Source organism: Buteo buteo, chromosome 7 (genome assembly GCF_964188355.1).
Source record: "Buteo buteo chromosome 7, bButBut1.hap1.1, whole genome shotgun sequence".
NCBI classification, from domain to species: domain Eukaryota; kingdom Metazoa; phylum Chordata; class Aves; order Accipitriformes; family Accipitridae; genus Buteo; species Buteo buteo.
The window spans coordinates 1902036-1922838 of record NC_134177.1 but is presented as its reverse complement, the minus strand read 5'-3'; the positions used below and the strand labels follow the sequence as shown (position 1 = coordinate 1922838).

The window sequence follows — 20803 nt, the reverse complement described above, 5'->3', positions numbered from 1 at the left end:
GGCTCTATACACGTTTGTCAGAAGAAGTTACATTTGCCATAGCGTATCACAGTACGAAAGCATGCACGGGGCAAGTACCACGAGTACCCCGTTATTCTGCAGCGGGGTGTCCTGTGCTGTGACACTGCAAGGGACAGCCGTGTCCCCACAGGCCATCTCCTCACCCCAGGACGGTCTGCAGCCAGAAAGCACAACTGCCACAGAACAGCTTTTTCAACCCAGAATGGACAGTCCATTTATAAGATAGTTTCTACACGTAAGCCCTAAAAAATAAGTCACACCAATCTTCAAACATAATATTTTTATTTGTGGATAAAAATTAAGGCTCACAGTACTTTATCATTTCACAAGCAGAAAAATGTTAAAAATTGAGAATGATGGGGAATGCCCCCCAATACAAATTCCTCTAACTGCTGACATGTTTTACTGAAGACCCGAGGTGAACAATTGTACAGGGCAGCTACAGTTATTAGTTTGTAAACTAGGTGCTAAATATATTTTTTTAAGAAATGTGAACAGAGCATTATGTTTCTCTCCACTTCTGGCTGTCCGATACACATGGATTCCATAAAAACACTCAAGAACTGCTGGGATGATAACACCAACCTTCCTAAGAACAACCCACCACATCTACAATGCATGGCACAGGTGTCAAACAGGGGGAAGAGCACTAAAGGTCACAAATTCAATTTCAATAAGACATTTTGATTATAGTGCAATAGTTTATGCCTAAAATTTTCAATATTCAACTTTCTGGCTTAAAAAAAAAACAACAAAAAAACCAAAGTATGTGCCTAAAGAGCACAGGAATTGCTGTCAAGCTCCATTTCATTACAGACATGAAAGCAACCCAGGTGATTAAAAGATGGTAAAAGTGTATGTCAAACTTCAGTATACACATAGTATACAGGTACACATCATGCCTATAGCTAAGACGCAACTCCAAGAAGGACTTCCAAGTGTGCAGCATGCAGTGAATAAAAGATTTTTGTCCAGGTATGCTGCAAGTTTGTGGTCCAGAAGTACAACAGTTACTGTAACCCCCAACCCAAGGTGCACCATCATTGCCACACAAGTTTCCTTGTGAGTTACATCATAACTATGGGACTATACACTGCAGATTTATTTACACGGAAACCATCTAAGTGTCTCGGTCAAAACTGAGAAAGGTTTGGGTTTAAGAGGTGCTCTATAATCTTTGCATTACTTTTTAGTAATTCCTCCTCTTTTGCCTATTTGCTGTCAAGGCAACACAAACCGGTGGCAGCAGCAGCAAGAGCAAGCCTACTTACAATAAGCAACAGCTGCTATAGCATGACAAGGCTGAAGGATTCTGCATCACACCAAAAAGGTTCATTTCTTGTCATTGCACCCTTTACATCTGAGACACCAACACAGTAACGAAAACAACTATCCTCAACTTTTTCTGACAAAAAGTTAAAATGTACTCTATGGCCAAAATTTCATTAGGGAGGTTTCTTTTGAGATAAGCTACAAAGAACATTTGTTGTCAGCAGAACCCATGCTGTAACAGATTCTGCCACAGCAAACACCAATTTACAGTATTTTTGACCAATAGCTCTTACAGATCGCAATCCAGTAATAAAAGAACATTTGTATTGGTAATACTTTACTTACATCACAAAAAGCTCATCCAAAGGGCTCAAAGAGGTTATGACAGATGTGGGTGAGAATTACTACCCCCATTTTATAAAGGAAGCAACTGAGATAGATTAAGATGAATTTGCCCAAGCTACAAAAGCCTGCCATGAGCAGGGCTGCGAGGGGGAGGCAGTGTTCCTCACTCCAAATTATACCGGTCACTGCTCTGCTGCTCTCCTGCATGCCCATGTCCCCCAAGGGTTTCAAAGAGCAGAGGGCTGTAACACACCATCTCCTTCCCCAAATGAAAACCCACCACTCGATGACAGAGGCAAAAGAATAAATTTACACAAGTTAGCCATTTCCTGTAAGCAGAAATTAAACTAAATTTCCATAATGGGTAGGCAGTAAGTGTAAGAACAACAGGGAAAAGTGTGCAATCAAAAGAATATAGAACAAACACTTTCAACCATGATTCCAGTTCACAAATCTATGTAAGTGGAAATATAAGTAGCTACAGCCATGAAATACTCCATGTTACTGAACAGTTTAAAACAAGTATTTTACTCCATAATACTACGGTAATCTTGCAGCTGAATGAAATGCAGCTGCTTAAATTAAAACAAAGGGATAAGAGGGATGAGCCTGGATACACGGTTAAGGTTCCGCCGATGGAGATACCCAGCAGGCACCCAGCAAGCTGGTCAGGTCAGAATTCAACTGTTATTTTCACAGACAACAATCGCAGGACATGCTCAAAATTCTCAGGTGGATGGAAATAGCTTTGCCTCAATACATCAGAAAAGCACAGGTGTCCAAAGTAACCATCTCTCAAATTATTGCTTACTTAACTACATGAACAGCAGAATATGAATGACGGAAGGGATCTATACAGATGGGGTAAGTCACCTCTGATACCATGACTCCACACTAACCACTATAATGATCTTAAAGATCAAGCTAAATACAATACATACAAAAAAAAAATTCCCGTAAAAGCAAATGCGTAGAAAGTAAACTGTCATCAAGTATAAGGAAAGCACATCGGCAGCAGGCTGCGAAGAGACTGTTGCACAAGCGTCGGAGGACAGAAACAGGATTCGCAGATCCAGTAGCTCTGGTGCAACAGCTTTCCAAACTGCACTCCCATTTTTACGCTTCTATCAGAGTCCTCAGAAGCACACAAAGATACTTCACCGTCTGGAATTTGACATATGCATACATGCAGTAAGTGTATACTAAAGATTAGCCGGTGTATACACATCTGTTACCAACACGCACACCTACCGAGCAATGCAAGAGGGAGCGAGTACAGAAAGACAGACAGAGGTAATTTCATATTTTAGCATTGCTCTTTTGGAGCTCAATGTTATTGCCATGGGCTAATATGTCAAACAATATAGAACAGGCTAAACAGTATACAACAGATACACAGTAATTCCACAACTCAACAGTACCCACTACTCCATTTGGCAAAATATTTATTTATAATAAATCCGTTCAAAAGCAGTTGGTCACAAAGAATTCATTTTACATTTTTAGGCTGTAACAATGCTTTTGGTAGAAGTAAATAAACTGTCTCTTTTTACACAGTGTACAAAAACAAAGAGACATTGAAATGACAGTTAACAGTAAAACACATGAAAACGGGAAGAATTGATAAGACAAAGGCAAAAGCAATAGGAATCTGTCTGCGCACCGGCAATGCTGCCATGATTATTTACCCGTACAAATCCTCAGCCCCACTTAGTTATTATCCCCAGCACAGCTCTTAACTGCAGGTCTATGCTCCAGGAGAGGAATCTGATGCGATGTAGCAGCTCCAGTCACTCTTTCACAGTACTGCATGTCAACACTGGGAATGGTTTCTGATATGATTTAGACTGCACACAGTACTTTAATAGAAAAAAGTTAATTACTCCCACTCCGTAGTTCCTGGTGGCTTTGATGTCAAGTCATACATCACCCGAGAAATGCCAGGAATCTTCTTAATCTCTGCCACCATTTTTAACACAACCTATTGTGGAGGAGGAAAAAAAAAAAAAAATCAGAAGAAAGCACGTAAAACAGATCTGATGAAAACTATCGGAGAAAAGCTTAGAAAAGGAAAACTTTGTTCACACTAATTCTGTTATACGAGAGAAAGAGCCTATAGCTATTAGCACATTACAACCAGTTAAGAAATAAATCAACTTAAATACAACCTCTAGCTTCATGGTATCTGCAGTTACATTTGGAACTTGCTGATTTTTTGGCACTGATAATAAACCAGGGTGTTAATCACAATACACTTCCCTCAAGGCAGCAGCTCTTCAAGCTTCAAAACTATTTCTTGAAAGTTCAGCACGAACATATGCTGTTACGTGTTACTATCAATCATTTTCAGACTTTTCTTAGACCATCTCCAGCTGAACCACCACCAAACACAAAGCAACAGCCTGAGTGAAACTCCTTTCAAAATAAAAAGGGAGGTCTAAAGGTAAAAAAAAAAAAAAAAACAACAAAAAAACCCCAAACAGAAAGAGGCATCCAAAGGAAAGAGCTTCCATTTAGAGTTATTCTCCAGAGTTCGCAATCAATTCATGTTAGCAAAAGTATTCTAGATAAGAATTTGCTGATCCTTAGAAGTGCAGCTTCCTTAAAAATCCCACAGTTCACAACAATGCCACTTATATGACATGCTGTTTTATAGCGCAAGCATAAATTAAACAATCCATTGCTTCCCATGGAAAAACACAGAAAATTTTTAATCAAATATGTTCCCCATAAATACAGGTATTTTCCACAACCTCTACTATTTTGTTACCCCATTATTACCCAGTCTTAAAGTGACCATTTTACATTTTGAAGAAGGGGGAGTGAGGGTGGTTTTTCTGGTTGTTTTATTTGTTTTTAAACACAAACTTCAAGGTCAAATGAATCCTAATTTTATATAATGGAATAGTTTACATGGTAACTTAAGCTTGAATTGTTTCTTTTTAAATGGATAAAAGGCTGCCTTAAAGTAGACAACTTCAGTTACATACAATTACTAAACAATGCCTATATGCTTTTAAAGTAAGTAGAACAAAAAAAGTCAATCCTGTTCTTCATCTACACTGCATTCCCAGAGACAAAGTACTTGAAACTGGACATGGATAGTTTCCCAGAAAAATATGCCTGAACTTGACTCCTAAATCCTTCTCATGACCTAAATAAAAAACAGCACACTTTGAGATGTTAAACAACAGGTTCCAGCAAAATCAGAAGTGGCAATCAAGGGCAATTCTGTTAAGTCAGGACATTTCTAATTCCTAATGCAAAAAATTAACTTCAAAATCCCAGGAATGGTTGGGGTATTCTTTCTTTTTTAAATTGATGGTATTTTGGCTCAACTCTGCTCAGAAGCCCTTGTCATATCCATCTGCCAGCTTCTCATTTTGTTAGTTTTCTCCCCAAACACCACCATATTCTTCCTAATGAATACTACGAAAGAGACAAAAAATTGCAACAAAAATCAAAGTCAAGGCAAGCAATCGAGAGAGGGAAGAAAGTCAAAATGAGTCATCTACAATACTAGCTCATGTTGAAAAGAAACTCAAAAACCCGTATTACCTCTTCTGGAACCTCATTACCAGGAGTCGCTGCAATACCAGTCATAAAATCACTTGTAATAAAAGTTCGAATAACCACAGATCTTTGACAGGAAGGTTGTTTCTGTAGGGGGTCCCGATCAAAATGCAATGGTGTCAGTATTATTGGCATCTGGCTAATTTTTCCAGCATAACCTTCAGAAAATAGTAGTATAAAGTGCATTAATTTGGTTTAAAGACACAAACAGGATAGAAGTTTCACAGAATTTCCCACATGTACTTCAAACTATATACTAGGAGCTACATTTACATCTTCTGGGATCTTTTCGCTACTGCTATCACACCCCAGAAGATCACACACAGTGGTGCATACACTAAAACCACTCAAATTGCCACTTGAAATGATCTTCAGTGTTTGCAGGCATGCAGAACAAAATCAGGTAGTCTCCGTTATCCCTGTAATTTGCTATGAATGCAATTTAAGATCTACCTTCCTTCTCACATAATATAACCATGGGGTTTTATCTATCCCTGAATCAAGCCCAATAAAGAGTCATTTACAAGTATCTCTGCATCTTTGACATATTTAAGAGAAAGCTCCTAAGTATCCCTGTTGCTGGTGGTTGATAGGTAACTCCAGACAATCATCTCTCACTTTTTTTTTTAAAAATACCTCCTTCTGAAAGCCAATACACAGACCCCCTAATTTCACTGTTTAAATGATCTAGAATTTTGAGATTCAGGTGTGTGGCAGCCTGCAGAGCCAGTCTAACACAGATGCAGGCTCTCACCCTCTGCTAGCACCAGCCTGAGCTGTTGGTACAAAGAGAGTTATCATTTAGTGAAAAAGACAAGTCTTATTTTTGGGAGCAATTCATTCACACAAAGGAAGTGTCACCAAAAGTTAACAAGACACATCTACAGTTTTACAAACACAATTGATAGTGTTATCCTCAGCCTTTTGAGGCTATTTTTGTACAAATTATGCGAAGACAGCTTTGCAAAAAGACTATGTATTTTCAAAAAGAGATATCCCTTGTAACTTGATTTATACAAAATATAGGCAAGTTTGATGAACTGCTTCTCACACACACTGCATCTTCAAACGTAATTAAGTAAAAAAACAAAACATTGAAATTCAGAACTACTAAACTACTATATTCCCAGACTCTGCTTGTGTACCATATCACAGGGTATTAAATGCTCCCTGCATGTTAAGGGTTTGAAGTATTACCAGCTGCTAGCCTGAAATGCAGCTTTTACTTCAAGAAATATGAAACCACCACAGGTAGGGAGCATCATCACCATTAGAAACTTAGTATTTAGACTCCCTTCTTTCCACAAAAAAGCCATTATTTAAAAACTACGTCATATTTCTTTACACAGTTTATTTACTTCAGGTAACTACTGATGACTGAGATCATCAAAGAGAAGTAATTTGGCCAACCTTCAGCTGGGCTAACAAGTACTTTTTGCAGAAGTTTGCACTGCAGTGAAGCACCACACCTCTGAGCTTCGAGACATGTCAGAGGCAAGGCTCAATCCCCCCAAATCCCTTAGAATTAATTCTGCTAGCAGAAAGGCTAGCAATACCAGTCCTTTAGCTATCAGCTTCTACAGCTTTCAGAAAAGGCTCTTGCCTGTCATCCCATTAATTTATCACTGTTTTGGAGATAATTCAAGAAGCTTGTAGATTTTGACAGTACCGCTATAACTATACCCAGTTAGGTTTGAAGGGATCTTGAAACAAGACCTTAATCCATGGGATAAGGCGAAGTACCTACCAGACTCCCTGAGAATATTGTGAGCCTCAAAATCAGCTTGACGTAAAGTGCTGAGGACTCCTGTTGTCAGGAAAGTGGGGGTGACATCTGTAGGAGGTTCTTTGACCGGTGGACCGAACACATACACAACTCTGGAAAACAAACAGGATGGTAGAAAAAACACATTTTGCATACATAGAATAAAACAAGATTGCCTAAAGACTGCATCTTCAGTATTGCAGTGACAAAATAAAACTAGGAAAAAAGCGTAATATTTCATTTTGCTCCTTAGCTACTAACCGGAGCTTAATATAACTTCATGCATATATATTCTATAAATGTGACATGCACACTACGTTTGGAAGTCAGATGTATTAATTTATTTTGGTTTGCTAGAGACTAGCAACAGCCCCAATATTACTTATTCAAGAGAATAACCCTTTGAAAAAAACAGAAATACTAACTCAGCGGTATCACAAAGGGTGTTTTTTCAATTTTACTTTGATGTTAGTAAAAGTTAAAATTATTCTAAGAAAGCTACTTAATAAGTGCTTACAATTTCTGTCTTCTCTCCTAATAGGAAACCACCAAAAAATACCATTAAAGAGCAAACCTTATTGTTAATGAATAGCTGTGTTTTCAGCACAGACAACTAACACTGCAATTTATAAATCTACAGAACTGCATCGGTAATAAAATATCTTCTGAACTCAAACCAGTCACATCAGCTTTATCTTTCTAATCCCATTCATTGTGTTTTATAGGTTGCAGAACAAAAAGCAAAGTATAATATTGTCTGACTGGCCTCATACAAGGATTTACTACGACGTATTCACACAAGTTATTTGAGTTTGTAGATACAAACCAAGAATACTTGTCTAAAATCCAAAGCAGAAAAATATGCAAGCTTTACATTCTGTATTTTTGTTTGTAGCATAAAGTCTGCAAGCATAGCTGGGCAGAAGACCAACTATTTCAGCGCACTCCTCAAACTGCCAGCTTCAGCGTCCCTATAAACAGCAATGAAAGATTCTGAAAACATACCCTGGTACAGCAGAATTCCCTGAGATGTGGTATATTCAGGAGGGTAGTATTAAATCCAAAAGAGCTTAAAGAAGACAGCAATGCTGTAAATCCAGCACATACTTTGAAATTGCACACACAATCCTGATTCTATGCCTTCTTTTGTTCCCTCTGCATTTAGTTTAAAGCAGTATCTTGCAATGCAAGATCTTGGCTTTAAAAATAATACCTCTTTCAGTAGGGGTCACTTATATGACAAAATTAAGTTTTGCTATAAGCAATAATAAGCAGTTTTGTCAGAAAGTCTACAGCCAGGCAAAGAGGATATGCATTCTCCAGAACTGACTTGGTATCTAAGCAACTTCATCTGCTAAAAAATTATGGAATCAAGTAGCTAGAAAGTGCGTATTTACAAGAGAGCTCAATTAAGATGAAACTGCCCAGCTTTGGAGCTCTCCTATGTGCCATTAGAACTGACAATCCCATGTAAATTCCCTTTTTGACACAAAGCAAAAAAAGTACTGCATAACAGCACAACTTATCAGCAGGTTCAGAATCTTTCAAAAAAGTTTTTGCATAAGTTACACTGGATGTTGTCTAAAATCAATTGCTTAAAAAAAATGAGGAGATAGACTATCAATTTCTTTTTCAAATTAGTAAATCCAAAAATAAACCTATGTTTTGATTTACTGTGTATTTCTAACCTCTGTATGTATACCTGTCCAACATATAAGAAAATTCTACCATAGCTTAAACAGGAGAATGCTTGTGCATGCTAAACTTCCACATATTAAGTAGATTATTAGAAATAAAGATAATTCAAAATACATACCTGTTTATGTTGTGGCACATGCGTGGTATGAGCCTGGCAAGAAACATAAGAGACTCCCAGTGCGGAGCATCTTTACTAGAGATGCCGCAAACATAGCTATATGAACGACAGTCACCCTACAAATTAAAAAAAAAAAAAAAAAAAAAAAAGAAAAATTGAACATGAACTTTGCAGCCAAAATAGTTTACAATACTTTCCCGTTCATCCTCTAGATTATTTTGTGCCAACATTTAGCAGACATTAAGCTTGTCAAATCAGTATGCCGAGAGATACCAAGTGAATGAAAAAACTAGAGTAAGATGACAGACTTCTCATGAGCTAACAAGAGAGTATAAAAGAAAAGATTCAGAACGGAAAGATTCTTATAAGGTGACCAGAACATAGGGATTGACTGTATTGGTATTTTTCATGACACCATCTGAGGAAGGCCTGTGACAAAGTATAGGAATCTGCTGATGACACTGCTGTTTAAAACAGTAACAAAAGCTGACTGCAGAGTTCCATAAGTGACACACAAGATTAAGTGGCTGATAATAAGAGATGTAATTCAATACTGATAGTGCAAAGAAAGGTACTTTAGAGCTATGACTACTCAGTAAAGAAATCTTCCAAGTTATTGCACACAATTCCATGAGAATGTCAGCTCAGCATTTGTATTTGGTTTGTATTTCTGTCACTAAAGGACAGCCCACAAAAATGCACATAGCATTAGCAAAGGAGTGAAAGGAAAGAAAACACTATGCCACGGCACAGATTCAAGTGTGTCCATATCCTGAACAGCCTGCACTGCTCTGGTTCCTTTCCTCTCAAGGATAAGGATATAGTACAATACGAAAAAGTACAAGAAAGGACAACAAGCATGTTCAAATGTAGGAAGCAGGGTTTTTTTGACCAACTTAGTGTAGGACTCCTGAGCCTTAAAGAGGCAACAGGATCACAGCAGAGGTCTACAAGATTATGAATGTTTCATGAAGAAACTGTCTGTAAGTGACCAGCATTATTCAACCTTAATGATATCCTCAAATACAATACCTGGCATTTACTCAAGTGTCTATTCAGCTATCTTGACACTTTTGCACTACACCAGTACTGACAAGTGACAATAACATAGGTATCGCTGTCACTTGAAGTTTATGTTCTTGAGTCAAGCCCTTTATTTTCAATCTTAAAGCAGCAATTATTATGCTTCACTGCAGCCTGCCACACTGCTAGGAAGCAGCTTTCACAACATCCCTGGAATTAATCCACTTACCTGCACTCCCACAGTTTTGATTGGTAACAAGAAGGCATTCAGTGAATGTAGGCTTGTAATCTGCATCAGCTTCTCCTGGTCTTCTTCAGTTGTACACGCTTTGACCCTTTGCAGCAAAGTATGTGGCTATGCAATGATGCAGAAAAATAAATGTTAATTAAATAAAGCCCCCAAGCGCTCAAACAGAACTTACACAGTGCAAATAAAATTATTATTTAAGTAGCTGTTTGCTTAAATTTAGTCTACATTTACCCCTTGGAACTATTTAAAAAATACCTTTCATTTAACAACTAAATTTTAGCAAAAGCAATTTTATTTGATTAGACTGTATGTATTTTAAGCTGAAGCTCTCCAAGGCCATAGGTGAAGCTCTTTTCCTATGCTCATTCTCTCTTTCACAAAGCTATACTTTTAATTTTTGTTGTTTATTTCAGATACAGAACAAAGCAATAGCCTGTTATGCTACACTACAATTCAATATGTTTTAAAGGAAAAACATATGTAAATACTCGCGCCCTTCAGTATTACCAAAAAAGTTTTGGAAGTTGTTTTGAACTTACACCTTAGAGCAGGCCTCTGCTAATGACTTTTCACCCCCCTGCAGTTTAGTTCAAGTGAGCTTACAATAATCACAAAAGCCATAACAGTTAAGAGATTGAGAACATAAACATCACTGATCAAAAATTTCAAGTTTTTGTTCATGACATCTGGCAAGCACTAGTTCCTCACTCCTGCTCTTTCATTAGACATTCAGTGATTGTTAAGGTATGCAAATCTAGAAAGTTACAATTATTTCAGGGAGGGAAAATCTCTTCCTGGTACTATGCGATCTGAAGTACCTCCAAAAGTCTCATCTGCACAAAGTTTAACTGAAACAGAATTTATTTACTTTTTGAAAGGTATATAAACTTCCATTTTCCAGAAATTGTTCAACGCTTGCACCAGTCATGGTGCTAAAAACTCTACTGTACTATACTGAACGGCTTCAATTGAGTTGTACTGGAATGCATTATTCCTTAAAGAGCACAAACAAGTAGTTTTAAACTTTTAGCAGCCTTAAGCCCATTGCAGGCCACTACAGAACAATCATACTACTTTTATGCATATCAGAATTTAGCAGTTTTCTTACCTTCTTAACACTTGCAGAAAAATCTGCAACTATTTTCAAAATGTTGTTTGTTTCAGGAAAGTCTTTGCACACATAAGGTTCTTCAGCACATATCACTCTGATTGCTAGACCAGGACCTGCAACGCAAAGTTGAAAAAATATTATACTAAATAACAGGAAAGCTGACATTCATCTAAGAGTGTGACAGCATCTGGAACAGCAGGTCAGTCATCGAGTACAGTATGCTTTGCCATTGTACCTATTCTTCAATTGTCTTAACATCCTACAAGACAAAAAAATACACAAGCAGTTTATTCCGGAACAATATTTCTGTTTGGTACATTTAAGCATTATTTACCTACACCTTAAATTGGCTGGTTGTGTACAGCAGCGGTTAGTGGTGATGAAGTGTGGCGGATGGCAAGCCAAAGTGAACAGGAACCTCCTCCTTCCCTTTGCTAGGCAACTGGGATGAAAGAGTTGGTTATAACATACAGTTGAGTCTCCATTGTTTTTAAAAGACCCTTGACAGCTATTTGACCTTTCAGCTACTTAATACAAAAGCACATGTAATTTGCTGGAAATGTCTGAAGACAGCTTCTTGCGTTTCATGTGATGCTGATGCATTAGCACGACAGCCTACGTGCTCTGCCAGCAACTACTACACACCCTGCAGGACAATTTTAAAACACCCGGACAGAAAAACATAACCCCCTTAAAAGGACGTGGGCTTTGCTATATTATATATCTTGACATTTTCTGGTGGAGAACTGTTGTTATTCTCAATACAATCATTTTCAAAACAGCAAATGCCCCTTGGAAAGGCAGACAGATATAGGCCATTATTTCAAGTAAGATACATTTGACAGCCCAGGCAGCATTCAGCTGCACTTCACTGATAATTCTTGCTTTGGCTTATACAACTAAAAAGAAACAAATACAGCTAAAAGCAACTCAATTATAAACTTTTCCTTTAATCACTATACATAATAAAGCTGCTCTCAAATGCTCCCTTCCTGAAAAAAGATCCTGCTTAAGTAAAAACTAATAAATCCATCAATATTTTCCTGTTTAGATGCAAGTTTTAGGCTACAACATTGATTTATTCTACAGGTTAAGTATATTCTAAACAATACTAATGTGATTCATAGCCCTTCACTAAGTAGCACAGACCAACTCTCATACCTGGGAAGGGATGCCTCGAAACCAGCTCTTCAGGAAGACCAAGTTCTCTCCCTAGCACTCTTACTTCATCTTTGTGAAAGTCTTTCAGTGGTTCTATTACTTTACCCTTAAAAAAAGAAAAAGCAATTTACACTCCAGCTTACATACTCAAACAAGAAGGCTCAAATGTTTAGGTTACGGCAGCCACACTGGCCTGCTGTTCACAGCATCAGCTGCCAACACTTGCGTAAACAGTGGAAGAGAAGTACATGTGAATGCAGGCTTTAGAAAAACAGTTGCCGGACAGAGGCTAAGACAAGGAAGTTCAAGTTCATGCCAGAAGCATCAATGGCCCAACCAGTGTAGATACAGCCATAGGTCAAGCCTGCTCTGATTGCCTTCAGAAATTCACACTGTTTTTCCCTTCCCTAGATGTTCAAACCAATCTAAAAGCCTTGAAAATACATTGTACAGTATTAGAAGCATGAGTCAGTAATGGTTACTTTCTCTCCTATGGCTGGGCACTTAACTAACAACTGAGCAGCTTCCAACAGCGTTATTAGGTGATGTCTTGTGTTGATTCTTTCTTATTTTACAACACAGTTAGAGAACTTAGCTCTGCACGAGAAAGGCATTCAGAAAGCTTTTCTGGACTTTGGACTAAACAGACTGATTGGGAGTGCAATCAAAGGGACAGGACTTGGGCTGCTTATCTTCAGAGAGTTCAGCCTCCTGTGTTCGTATCATCTTCAAGCTCCTGGTCATCAACCATAGATGTCCACGTTTGGCCATTTCAGAAAGATTTGTGAGTTCTTGAATTGACAACTGGCAAACAGATTGTGTGCCACCAGCACACTGCTGGCAGACAGCCCACCAGGTTACTAGTAACGTGATGGAGAAGCTATATAAGAACAGAAAGAACTCATCCCTGTAGGTACCTGAAGGAACTATCCCTAGATTTCAACCCATTTAAATGTATTATTCTCATGCTTTCTCTCGAGAGGAGAGTATCATGCTTGCAATGCTGAATGTTACTCAAGGGTCAAGAGAAGGAGAACTTTGGCCCTCTCTCTCAATTGCAGCTGATTATCTTTTCACTATAGTAATGTCAACGCTCTTGCCTGAATCAATAATGTGCCAGATCTGGACTACCACTACCTAAAGGTTACCCATTGACTAGTGTTCAGAACAAGCTACAACAGAAGGAGTAAGTGACCCATTACATCATGAATTCCAGCTGAACCATAATAAAGTTATCTGAGAAGTTTTAAACTACTCTCCTGCTAAAGGCATTTGGTATTGCCCTGCTTCTTTACTAGGATGTAGGTTTGAGGATTAAAAAGTGAAAGGGTGAGGAAACAGCTTTCAGCTTGTGGTTGAGAACACCATTGAGAACACACTGAATGAATCCACGTTCAATCTGCTGACATCTTCCTCAGTATCCAGTGCTGGACAATACTCAAGCAGTTTTGACTACTTCAAGAATGTAGCAACTAGAAAGAAGTGTAATAAATTGCAACACATTACAATAGAATCTAAAGGACCTCATCAGAATAGGGTCCCATCAACATGGGACAGCTATACCAGCAAAACATAGAAGTTGTTCATTTTTAATATTCAGCTTCACATCTGTGAGAACCAGAAGGATACAACTGTATCCTTTTTCACTTACCTCTTCTCTTAACTTTCGAATCAGCTCTGTGTCATTATGATGAGTTTTGATGACTTCAGCTTTACCACTTGCAACAAGGGAAGCGCTTTCAATGAGATCAGGTCTGAGGGTACCCTGAGCAAGAAAAACCTCTTCAGGTTTCAGATTCATTTCTCCGATAACTTCATTAGCAATCTGTAAGGTCGAGAGAAAAAAGAAAAGTGTTCCGACCTACTTTTTGGTTGTCAAAGGTCTAAAGGAAGGTAAAGGATTGCCCAACAAATGCTACTGAACTGCAAAAGCACAAACAAACAGGAAGACTAATTATGACACTAGCCCACTGATGAAATAGTCCTATAACCCTGTATTTTGTTGAACAGGAAACAGGAAGAATATCTTCATACTACAGGAATATCACCATTAAATGTTATACTCTCCCTGCATCACCAACACTGGTAGCTGACAGATGGAAAACAGATTATCTTCAGCAAAGTAACAGAACCATGCCCAAATTCACATTACCCATCAATTCGGTGAAAAAACATTACACAAAGTTTATACAACAGCAGTGAATGGCCAACCAATATAGTGTATCTAAATATGATGGTGGGTCTAGTACAATGCTTGTGAACCACGTTGTGACCATCGATTGACTGCCAAAAATGTTAGGCTTAGGGTAACATACCAATGGCTTCCTTAGGTCATCCACAACTTATAAGACCACTGATGCCACTGAGTGCACAGTGCTTTAGAATGAAACAGTCTGACATAGAAGATGTACCTAGAAATCATTTCATTTAAAAAAACCCAACCAACCAACAAATAATTATAAACATTACCTTAACAAAGGTGTCACCAATAATTTTTCTTTTTTCTTCAGGACTTGTAGTCATATTTAAGGTCTTGCTAATTCTTTTACGTGGAGTTCTGTCCTCATCCGAGATGGGCAGAGTTGTTGTACCATTATAGAATGAATGAGCTGCATTCACCACTGCATGAAATTACAGGAATTTTTTGGCAAAGCCAGTAAAGATTTTTATGCAAGGTTGCAAAAAAAAAAAGTTTCAGTCTATTGCTTTAAAAAAAGAAAATAAAAATCATTCCAGGCCTTTGACTATTAACTGCATTAAATAGGGCTGTTCAATACCTCAAGAATTAATTGTAACAAAAGCATTTTATTTCTCTTATTAACTTACGCTAGAGGGCAATTTTTTTCATATTATGAGACTAGGCAACCATGTGAAAGTTCAGTTCTTGCTCCTCCTCTTAGATTATAATTTACTTGCTTTATTTAAAAAGTTTACAGGATGGTATTCCCCCCAAGGCCTTTCTGCAACCAAAATTAAATGATGCACTATTTACTCATGGTACATTATGCCTCTTAATTTAGAGAGGCTCTCCATGCAGAGATCAGCTAGGAGGCTCTTTGGCATCTTTTACCAGCACTGAACTCCATGACCTACTGATGGAGCATTTGCAGCAAGGGATTCCCTCAATTTGTTACTCTGGCACCCTGCCAGAGCCCAGGTTTATTGGTCTACAGAGTGCAAGAATAAGACATAGATTTTCCACTAAAAAAAGAAAACAAACAAAAGAAAAAGAAAAAGCGTGTGGAACAAAGGGAACAAAGCTTCAAAGCTTAGACTTTGCTGCATCAGGATACTGCAGCCCAATCTGCAAGACACTAACATGCAGGCTCCCTGCACTGTTTCACACTGTCAGGCTAGTGGAAAGCATTGCTCACCTAGTGCCACGCTTCCTGACCAAAACACAAGAGAATCATTTGACAACAGTACTTACGCACAGCCCCAGGAATAGGCAGCTATTACTCATGAAATAAATCAGCCGGGCAGTATAAAGGAGGTCTCATTGTTTGCTCAACTCAGACATACATAATTTGTCGTCTTTGACCTCCTCGTACTTCAGGTACCAAAAAACTCTCTATCTTCTCATCAGCTATGACAAGGCACCTTCCACTCTCTTGTACTGTATTGCTTCTCAATAAGCTACTCCAAAAACAACTAAAATGCACCTCTTTAGAAGCCAGGAGAACAGAAAAAAAAAAAGAAAAGCCTTGAAAAAGTGATTTTGGCTATAATAGCATTCAATCGCTCAAATGAGCTCATAGTTTAAAAAGAAAGAGATCCAGGACAAGAAATAAAGCCCCAGTGGAGGACTGCTAACCAAGCCACTGAAGAAAACTGCAATCAAATGTGTTTTGCAGCAGTGGAAAAGGATTACTCGACCATCGGCAAAAAAGTGACTGAGCACCAGTGACCGAGGCACACATCCACCACTTTGCTGTGCCCCAACAGCAGATATTGCATCTCAACAACTGAAGAGATAGGTCAGTTCATTGTATGCTCCAATCAAGTAGGTACGGCTTAGTATTTTAGGTTTGAAATTTTGTGAATAGGCCTAGGTGGTTCCAAATTAACAACCATGTTTTGATACGTAAAGTCTAAGAACTGCGAAGATCAATTAGAATCAATGAAACAAAACACTAAATGTACATTTTAGGAGACTGGCCACATCATTAGTAGTATCAGGCATATTTAACAAAATTATAGTACCTTTAACTTGAATCCCAAGCTTTTTGAGTGCCTCCTCCACAGACTGACTCTCTCTTTTGCGCATAAATCCATTATCTATGTGTACAGCTATGACCTGATCTCGGTTTAAAGCTCGGTTCAGGAGAGCAGTACACACTGTTGAGTCCACACCACCACTGAGTAAAACCTAAGGATGAGATAAAAAGGAAAACCAACAAAATTTGGTGAGCTCTCTATGGGGGAAGTGTTAACAAATAATTCAGATACAACTATGAGGATCAGAACACTATCGACTTACAGTCAATGACTTGGAAGAAAACAAGTAGTCAAACAGTATATCGACCCAATTGTGCAAACTTTCTAAAACCTGTTTAATGTATTACCCATCTCATGACAATTCTGCATTTTTCAAAATAACCCACGTAACTGTAAGTGTTAGCGTTTCTGTCAGGCTTTTGCAAATAATCTTTCGGCTTCAATTCAATCTACTTACCAAGACTTTTGATGAGCCCACTTTCTCTTTGATATTTTGAATGCACTGAAGTTCTCTGTTTTCCACTGTAAAGGTACCACTGCATCCCGCAATATCATAAAGAAAATTTTTCAGGATCATTTTTCCATTCACTGTGAGGCTAACTTCAGGGTGGAACTGTGCTCCATACAGTTTTTTAGATTCATTTGCTATGCCTTCATTGGTGTGAAGAAATGAGCATGACAAAAAAAAAAAATTGGAAGTGAAGTGCATACCCAAGAAAGTCAAGCATACACTTTGAGTGATTCATTCTGCCACGTTTTGGCACAAATCACCAATCAAAACTAAAGATTCTGGTTAAGATTAGGAACAAGGGTACTGTTACATATCTAGAACACACAATCCCTCAGAAACCAAGGAAAACACTCAGACATCCTAGGAAAACCATTGTGAAAATAGGAAATAAATTACATTAATTTTTTCCTCACCACATGATACCTCATGCAATCCTGCAACCAAGCCACGTTGACACAGCTGCATCCACGTTAAAAGGGTTGTGCTGGTGAAGTTGTGCAAGTGTCCCTACAGGGGTACGTTTGTGAGCACCACCGCTCTCCTTCTTAACAGTCTCTGGAGGGTTATTTTGAGTAGATCACAATACTGCACCTTGCACCAAGTAAGTGTTGGTCAGACTGGGATTAAAAAACAACAGTAAGGAAACTGCCTAATTCCACTGGCCTGCGTTAGACTCCCAGGTGCGCTGTATCACTGTATTTTCTTTCGCTGCTGGAAGCCTGGCTACCACTTTACCAGCATTTCTTTGCTTGCTTAGGCACAAGGAGCCACAGGCTTTTGTAAGAGCCCATGGGAAATGGCACAGCAAAGTGTTGCAGATAGGAACAGTACAACTCTGTTTCTAATGCCTCCATGAAGGAGTGTTAAAGATATCAGAGCTCTGGTGGAGCCTGCACAGTGGATGCAGCAAACTTTACATAACAGAACAATTTATAGGGCGATCTGAGTAGGCATGAGTTCTAGACCACTTTGAAGGCAAGCCAGAAGAAAAAAAATGCTCCACCTAATCTTAACAGTAGTTTGGAAAGAAACTTTCCATAACAAGACATCTTTAAATCTTTTAAAAGGTCAGTTTTTCTCAAATTAGTTACCTATCTCAAGCTTTTTTTTTTTTTTTTTTTTTTTAAATGAAAGATTTAAAATAAAGCAGGTGAATACTTTGAGATCTTACTAAGGGGCTCAGCAAACTTAAGACCTCTCCAGGTCTTCCATCTCCTAGGGAAGAGACTCAAAGAGGCTGTTTGGCATTCAATAATTTGAGTGGCTTTCAAAACCCAAATTCTAAGGTCCTATATTTTTCTGTGACAATCTGTGTATAACGTTTGAAACACCGCTTTCAGTACCAACATTATTTTTGCTCAACTGAATATTCATGCAGTACTATTAAATACAATAACAAGTTAATCAAGCCTTATTAATTAAGCAATGTTTGACTTGTACTATTACACTGCAAAAACCGAAAACGGCTTACACTGCATGCTACAGTATATATCTTCTTCTCCCCTGCCTTAAGGGCACACAATACTTTATTTCAAAGAGAAACAACACATGCATACTTTGAAATAACATAAGTGTAAAAATAAAGTTAAATTTTCCTTAAACCATGGATTTAAAACCAAGACCATTCACTTTGAAGTCTGTTTCTTTGTTTACTATCAAGACAGCACAAGATGCAAGCAAACACATACCAGAAATGGTTAAAAACACTCCACTTATTTGGCAATTAAATAACAGAGATAGTCTGTTACCATTTGGTCTAACTACTGTCTGCCATATTCCTTCCTTTAATGAGTACTATCAAAAGACAATTTCAATTTTGTCAAAAGACCAAATAAATACCTGCTATAATGTTCCCAGACTGTGCAACCACTTTGAATCCATCAGCTACTTTATCCACACTATCTCCATGAGTGAGGAGCACAAGCTCTTCCTTCTGAAGGCCCCTAGACAAAGATTAAAAACTAGGATCAATTAAAAAAATAACAGAGACCGAATCAATTAAAAAAAGAACAGAGACCTAACTACCTGCATTTCCAATAGAAGCCCTTAGGGATCCCAGTAAAAGCAGATCTCATTTGACCAGGCACATTTGAAATATATGCAGGATTTCCTTCCCAGAAACAGTCATCTCCAACTCTGAGATGCCTCTGTTGGAAGCTACATAAGTTCTTGTACAATACAACCTTCATGCAAGAGGTGATTTATCTTAATTCAGAAGGGTGGGGTTTTTTATAAACATGCCAATGTTGAAGTATCCCCTCTTTGACATGTAGAGCCATCTAGTGTCAATCAGGACACTTGGAGTCCTTTTTATTTCAACGAAGTGAAGTTTTCTTGCTCAAAACTACGTGTTTTGAGGACAATTTTGGCACCTCAGACTTAGGCAGGGTATAAAGTTCTGCAGTAGCCCTACAGCAGAATGTTAATAAAATTGGAATGCCGGGTATGAGTAAACTGTTAGAATTATTACAAGGAACTTGAGAGGCATTGACAAACTACCAAGAAATCTAATTCTAGTTTTATAAAACATCACAAAGCAATTTTAAAGGAAGGAAGAAAATGAATGGTTTCAGATTTTCTATTGCCTTTCAAAAATTGGATGGTGCCAACCAACACAAGAGTAATGCACGGCACAGCAGAAGACAAGAGCTTAACACAAAGATTCTCATGCTGTGGTACACTTTATGGTGTCTCAATGAAGATGTACTACTTTGAAATAAGGGGTTTACAGACTATTCCAAGCAAATATATTTGCATTTCTAGAGTCAATTGAGAAAATATGCCCAAATATTTGTTTAAGCGAGTAACTCGCTTACTCATGAACACAGCTATAAAAGTTTTATGAGAAATTATCAGACAAGCATGGGTGCAATGTCACTATTTTATTTAAAATAAGCTTCCTCTCACATCCAGACATCAATTTCCAGACTGGTATTTCCAATATTGTTTTGATAACTTAAAATGTCTACATACCTGAACAGTGAACATGTATTATCCAGAGTAATGCTGAACACTCCATCTTCTCTAACACTCTTCTTGTGCACCGTACCTCCAAATACCTTATTCATCATCTGTCAAAACAAAAATACTACATGAGAAAGTACCACTTTATACCTCAGTATACCTATGACTGACAACAGCTCTAGCTCTCCAATACATACCGACCTAGTTTTTCATTATTATACTCATTTAATATATTGTTTTGCAAATTATAAGAATTCTCTTCAAAATTAACCATAGTCCTGTATTAGGCTCATTCCCTTCTGCTGACCTTCTGTCAGCATAGCTGGGGACCACTGCCACACATGAGCAGCAGAAATCCACAACAGCAGACAATAGGTGGAGATTTGCAAAATTATGCTTATTCAATAGTGCACATCTACTTGCACTACTGCTCTGCAAATCAGCTCAGTATCTGAGGCCAGTTATCACAAAAACAGTTAAGCTGCTGAACAAAAATCTGATTTATCTATTCTTAAGTTAAGGACCCTCTGACAGGCTTAAACTTCTCAAAATCTGGCTCCTCAGCTCCGGAGAACCAGTCGAAAACTTGAGTCTATTCCCTCAGTGTTATTTTTGTGATTCTTAATAATCCTTGCTATATCAGAGTAGTAAAATTCTCAGCCAGGTTTTTTCTTTCTAAAACCTCACCTTGTTGTTTGGAGTTGGATATCTGCATTTTAGATTTCAGAAGTCTTAAAGATTTTTTTCCTTGCAAATATAACTGGCAACTTAAA

The 20803-nt window shown here is 38.0% G+C and overlaps 1 protein-coding gene across 4 annotated transcripts in view; it reads right to left on the bottom strand.

Moving 5' to 3' along the window:
• Window positions 1-286: 286 nt before the first annotated feature.
• GMPS (guanine monophosphate synthase) overlaps window positions 287-20803 on the bottom strand; it is a 32550-nt gene continuing 12033 nt past the window's right edge. For 3 of the 4 annotated variants that reach the window (XM_075031242.1, XM_075031243.1, XM_075031241.1), the window contains exons 4-16: window positions 20040-20137; window positions 18906-19009; window positions 17013-17206; window positions 16541-16706; window positions 14807-14958; window positions 13989-14162; window positions 12338-12443; window positions 11174-11289; window positions 10045-10170; window positions 8793-8908; window positions 6959-7089; window positions 5197-5369; window positions 287-3619 (exon numbers count right to left, since the gene is read on the bottom strand). In XM_075031242.1, the coding sequence (XP_074887343.1) occupies window positions 3518-3619; window positions 5197-5369; window positions 6959-7089; window positions 8793-8908; window positions 10045-10170; window positions 11174-11289; window positions 12338-12443; window positions 13989-14162; window positions 14807-14958; window positions 16541-16706; window positions 17013-17206; window positions 18906-19009; window positions 20040-20137 (1758 nt within the window). In that variant the 3' untranslated portion in view covers window positions 287-3517. Of the gene's footprint in view, window positions 3620-5196; window positions 5370-6958; window positions 7090-7802; window positions 7948-8792; window positions 8909-10044; window positions 10171-11173; window positions 11290-12337; window positions 12444-13988; window positions 14163-14806; window positions 14959-16540; window positions 16707-17012; window positions 17207-18905; window positions 19010-20039; window positions 20138-20803 lie in introns of those variants that run through there. The other variant, XR_012650880.1, reaches the window with a different exon arrangement.